This window comes from Sorghum bicolor, chromosome 4 (assembly GCF_000003195.3).
Source record: "Sorghum bicolor cultivar BTx623 chromosome 4, Sorghum_bicolor_NCBIv3, whole genome shotgun sequence".
NCBI classification, from domain to species: Eukaryota; Viridiplantae; Streptophyta; class Magnoliopsida; order Poales; family Poaceae; genus Sorghum; species Sorghum bicolor.
This window is the reverse complement of record NC_012873.2, coordinates 50,908,706-50,914,488: the sequence shown is the minus strand read 5'-3', so window position 1 is coordinate 50,914,488 and position 5,783 is coordinate 50,908,706. Positions and strand designations below refer to the sequence as shown.

Here is a 5,783-nt window from a genome sequence, read left to right as displayed (position 1 = left end):
CCGGTCGACGACAGAGTCGACCAACTTACTCTCTCTCATCTTTTCTCTTTCATCCACCTAGGATTTTGCTGAGTTGGCTTGGCTATAAGCCAAGCTGACATAGCTTATTGTACATGCTCTTAGCAGTAGGGACAATCGAAACTAGGGCACCGTAGTACATGGACCGGATTCCTCGATCCTTTTCCCAAGATCTGAATATAAATCGACTCGAGGCCTCGCTTGCTGCTGTGCTGGCACAGTCCCACTGCAGCGTGCTGCCGCTGTCTGCTGTCCTTGCTTGTTCCCCATCGATCACCATCAGAAAACGGAGAGCGAGCTGCTGCGTCTCCACCTGCTTGGTCCCTTGATCAATTCACCGGCCGGTCAACATTAGCTCATTACACGCGGGCCAGGCCACCTCATGCTCATGGTCCAAACCAGGAAAGGAAACGAGAACGTACTCGAGCCGATCGAGCTAGCATGCGTGCCACGCTGATCCGACCGTCGTGGCCTCGTCTCTCATTGCCAGGGAGCGACGACCGCGATGAACAAGGTACAAGGGATGACAAGTCGTAATTGATTGTACTGTTGCTCCCGGCCCGGCCCTCTTTCTCAACGGCAGTGCTGAATCGACGGGGACGGCTGGCACAGCAGCAGTTACGTGACTTCTGGACTCTCTATCCATCCACTGAGTTTTTTTTTTTAATGTTTGCATCCACTGACTTGGGCACCGGGAGATGGACATCGCGTTCCTGCAGACGATGATCGAGAGACGAATCATACAGTATATTATTATTACAGGACTTGAGGACAGCTCCTCCTCCTATCCTCGCCTAATAATAAACTCTTGATGGCGACAAAACGAGGTGGTGGTGGAGCTGCCATACTCATTTGACACATATGAGCGGCCGGCCGGCCGGACACTAACTGCAGATCGAGTAGTAATCCAGCCCTGCCTTGACGACACCGGCACCGGCCACTAATACGTTGCTGCTCCGCAGTGTTTTGATTTGGTCTTCGGTCATCTTCTCGTGGACGGACTCATCCATCATGATCAGAAGGAACAGAGATAGGCTATCTTAGGCCTTGTTTAGTTTTTCAGATTCCCCGTCACATCGAATCTTTATACGTATGCATGGAGTATTAAATATAGATGAAAATTAAAACTAATTGCACAGTTTGGTCGGAATTGACGAGACGAATCTTTTGAGTCTAGTTAGTCCATAATTGAACAATATTTATCAAATACAAACGAAAGTTTTACTATTCCTATTTTGCAAAATTTTTTGGAAGTAAATAAAGCCTTAATACAATTAAGTATACTAGCTAGATAGCTAGTATACTCCCCATGTTCAGACATATCTGTTCTCCGCCACATTATCTTAGTATTTCCATAGGCTTTTTAAATTATTTCATTCAGTTGATCGATCCAGAGATTCTGATGGATATATATATACTATCACTATAATCCAAACACAGCAGTATGGGTACGGCAAAAATTTTTTGTAACATATTGAAACTTCGATGATGCTGCCCCTGGGCCGCATTGATCAAGTCATGAGCCTAAGATAAGCCCTGACTGAGGTATCGTTATCGTCTATCAGTTACTCCCTCCGTCCCCAAATACTGCTATTTCTAGCAGATTTCAGACAAATTAGTGTGACAAACAAAAGACCATTCTACCCTTAATTAATTTAGGTTCCACCATTTAATCATACACGTTAAGCCATGGTTCTCAGGTTCCAACGAGCTGCATTTAATGCCAACTAAATAGACTCAAACAATTATCATGCGCCAAAGTACTAGTACTTCCTAAAAGAAATTAAATGGGTTGGTGGACCACGTAAGTTCCGAGGAGAATTAAATAAGCTGGTGGATTGAGTATGCTAGTAGAAATAGCAGTATTTGTGGACAAAATTTTTTCCTAGAAATAACAGTATTTAGGACTTGATAAATGGAGCAAGCAGCCAAAGGCGTCACTGACGCTGACACTGTTGTGTCTTGGTTTGGTTAAGCTGTGACGATCCATCACATTCACACACTGAAGCTGTGAGGTTTAGTAGTTCAGACCCCGACATCCGACGCTGACGGATCCGGAACTTATTCTACGATTGCTCCCTGGATCGGAACCTCCGAGACGTTCATGTAAGGCCTTAGGCCTGCACACATGTTAGGTTCCCCGTTTCACTCTGTTCGGTCAGGCCATGGTTTTCTTTGGACGGGCACAACAACAACACCCACTGCTGCTGCGGGATTATATATAAGGGACGACAAGAAGCCAGCAGCCAAGCACCGACGGTCGGTTCGGTTGACCTGCTCCGCTCACGGCAGACTTGAGTGCGTGCCACTTCACATCACGTGCCCTGCAAACTTTCTACTACTACTAGCTAGGCTTCATCCACCGCTCTACGTACAATCCAAGTAACAGGTTACAAACAGTGATCGCCGGTCGGTCACATTCACATGCAATGCAACGCTGGTAGATAGATGGCACGTTGAACCGAAACCAAGGAGCCAACAAGCTGTCATCTGTTTAAATTGTACAAGAGCAGATTCAGGTTGTATATATATATATATATATATATATATCTCCTTTGATTTGAGTTTCCTGCGGACTTCGGTATTGGCGTCATTTGGCGCCCAAGCCCAATGCAGGCTACTGTATTAAGGGTGTTTGGTTTCCTCCGTAAAACTTTACTGTTTGTCACATCGAATGTTTGGATACATGCACGGACATCGAATGTTGGAACATATACATAGAGTATTAAATAAAACATAGCTAGAGAGTATTTTGCGAGACGAATCTTTCAAGCCTAACTAGTCTATGATTGGACAATAATTTTCAAATAAGACGAAAATACTACAGTACGTGTTAAACTTTACCAACCCAGCCAAACACCCCCTAAATAGACTTTTTGCTATTTATCTGTTGACAATTCTTTTAAAAAAAAAGAAAAATCAAATCCGTCAGATTTCTATACGTCTGATTGTGCCTACTAAATAAACTTGTTTTGTGACTTGTGAGTTCCCTGCCAACAGTCTTTAACTCAGAAACTGATCACAAAGAATAATTTGAAATGCGAAACTGTTTATATAGAATATCATCATCTTGCTTTGCTACGAAGAAGATAGTATCTATGCAAGCTGATTATGACTTGGAAACACTGACTGTACTCCTACCAAATTTCCTAGAGACTAGTCGTACATGCCACGTTCAAGTGGCACGTACACATGCAAGGTGTCGCCATTTTTTTTGAAGCTTTGCTTCACCTACTTGCAGGTGATGACTGCGTCGTTTCTCGTAATTGGCCTTGTTTAGTTCGCAAAAATTTCCAAGATTTCTCGTCACATCGAATCTTTGGTCACATGCATAGAGCATTAAATAAAGATAAAAATAAAAACTAATTACACAGTTTACCTGAAATTTGTGAGATGAATCTTTTGAGCCTAGTTACTCCGTGATTAGACAATGTTTGTCAAATAAAAACGAAAGTGCTACAGTAGCCAAAAAAACCAAAATTTTGCCAACTAAACAAGGCCATACTAGTGTTGACGTCCGCTCGATCGAGGCGATGACCAGCAAGCAGCCCGAGAGAGTGGCATCTGCATGCCTACGTCATCCATGATCCATCTCTAATGGCCTTCATTCAGGTTGGCGTGGCGTGCTGCCGTGCTCTGTCCGGTCAGATTAGTTCCCTCGAGCAATGCAGTTCCTTCTCTTTGTCGCTGCTTGCAGATTTTCCTCCATGGCTTGTCGCGCCCAGCCCATGTGTTGGCGTTGCCACGCCGCGTGTGGTCAGGTACTCAGGGTCAGTGCAGGAGGACGTGGAGCGATGCGTTCTTGGTGGCCGCGCACACGGGGCACGCCTGGACGCCCGCCTCGCACCCGCGGCACAGGCACAGGTGCCGGCACGGCAGCATCAGCACGCACGCCTCCGCCGCGCCGCACCACCTGCACGCCCTCGTCCGCCGCCCGCCGGACGCCTCGCCGCCCTCGCCCTGCTCCTGCTCCAACTCGAAGCAGCACGACTGCGCGTCCTCGGCGTCGCCGTCGGCGCCTGCATCATCCCCTGCGCCGGCGCATGGCGGCTGCGTCTGCGTCTGCATGATGTTGTCGAGCGTGGCGCGTAGGCCCGCCGCGACGCCCTCGTGGCACCTGGCGATGTCCTGCCACGCCTGCCCCTCGGCTTCCGTCTGCCGGAGCCTCCCGTCGAGCTCCGCGTTGCGCGCCAGGGCGCGCTCCAGTTCGGCCTCGGCCGCCCGCAGGCGCCGCGCCGCCGCGCGCTCCACCGCCGACACCACCGTCCGGACGTGCCGGCGCCGCGCCTCCCGCAGCCCCGCTCGCAGCCTCTCGTTCTGCATGATGCCGACTCCAAAAATGAGACGCCATTCGCGACACGACCAAACGGAGCAGAGTATATAAAATTCTTGTGGAGAAGAAAAATGAAAAATCAAGAAACCTCGATGCGGACGAGCGCGTCAATCTCGACGCCGTGGTGGTAGAGGTGCGACAGGAGGCCCTGCGACTGCGACACCGGCGCGACGCTGGCGGTCGGGCGGCCACTGGTAGTGGTGGACGCGGCGGCAGAGCAGAGCAGCCTCCTCTGGACGTCTCCCGCGAGCACCGGCACCGGCACCGGCACTGGCGGCAGCAGAGCGCGTTGGCCTTGCAGGTCCATGATCAAGCCCGCGCCGGCGCCGGACACGTCCCCAACCCGCGCGCGCTTCCTCGGCAAGAAGCAACCGTTGTTGTTGCTGCTGGTGAGGTCGCTGAGCACTGTGTTGCCGCCCACCGCGGCGGGAAGCGGGTGGCCGCCGCCGGGATGGCCGAGGGACGACGGCGACGCGCTCGTTGCGTTATCCAGCGCCGGGCTATATGGATTATGGAACACAACGCACGGGTGATGAATGGAATCAAGAAGACGCTGTGGCGGTTTCATTGGGGATGAATAAATATAGGAGGAGAGAGAGGGTGAAAGGGGATCGGAGGGAGACGAACCTGCAGATGGCGCGGTGGTCATGGGAGAAGGCATGGGACAAGTACTGCGCGTGCACGGCCATGAGAAGAGGCGGCCTGGACTAGCTAGACCTAGACGACGAGAGGACCGCGAGTATGGCGTTGGGCGGTGCCGTAGTAGTGCGACCACGCACCGCGCGCGGACGGCCGTGAGGTCATGTAAATGGAAGCGGTGGCTTCTGCCTCTGCGTGGGGGTGTGGCTGTGCAAACTGCAAAATAAAGCGAGGTTATATATAGCAGGTCCATGGATCGATTCTGCAGAACCGAAGGAAATGTGGGCGTTGTTTTTGCCTTGTGTTGTGTCCAAGACTTCAAGAGACAGCCAATGCTGATGGTTACGGTTGCTTTCGACGAGATGGGGTGGACTATCACGGTGAGCAGAGTAGCGGACAAACAGACTTTTTCCGGGGCAAGCAAACAAGAAATGATGCCTTGGGTTGGATGCTGCATTGGACTGGTAGCGGGATAATGCGGAATTGCGGATGCCTTGCCTTTTCTTTCCTTTTCTACTCCTAGTATATGTTCTTTATTACTCCTCCATATATACTTTAGGGCTGTGCAAGACTCCTCCGCTCTATTAAAAAAACTCCATATCTAATAAAGCCTACTATAACCGTCAAAATCTAAAATAACCATCCTTTATGTGTCATCTAAAATTATAGTTTTTCTTGCTTCCGTTGATTCTTACTATATTTAATAACCCTTTCAGACCATTGTCTTTACTCTTTAGTTTGGCCCAAAGTCCCAAACAGACTATTGTTTAGTTCCTAAAAATTTTTAGTTTTG

General features: G+C 49.6%; 1 protein-coding gene across 2 annotated transcripts; it reads right to left on the bottom strand.

Moving 5' to 3' along the window:
- On the bottom strand, window positions 3,450–5,489 carry LOC8059606 (probable BOI-related E3 ubiquitin-protein ligase 2). 2 transcript variants are annotated; one of them, XM_002452140.2, is made up of 3 exons: window positions 4,979–5,478; window positions 4,440–4,851; window positions 3,450–4,335 (listed from the first exon to the last, which is right to left on the bottom strand). In XM_002452140.2, exons 1-3 carry the CDS (start codon window positions 5,038–5,040, stop codon window positions 3,790–3,792), a joined length of 1,020 nt encoding a protein of 339 aa, XP_002452185.1. In that variant the 5' UTR covers window positions 5,041–5,478; the 3' UTR covers window positions 3,450–3,789. The 2 variants fall into 2 exon arrangements, with proteins under 2 accessions (XP_002452185.1, XP_021314309.1); XM_021458634.1 differs by having other exon boundaries at window positions 4,440–5,489.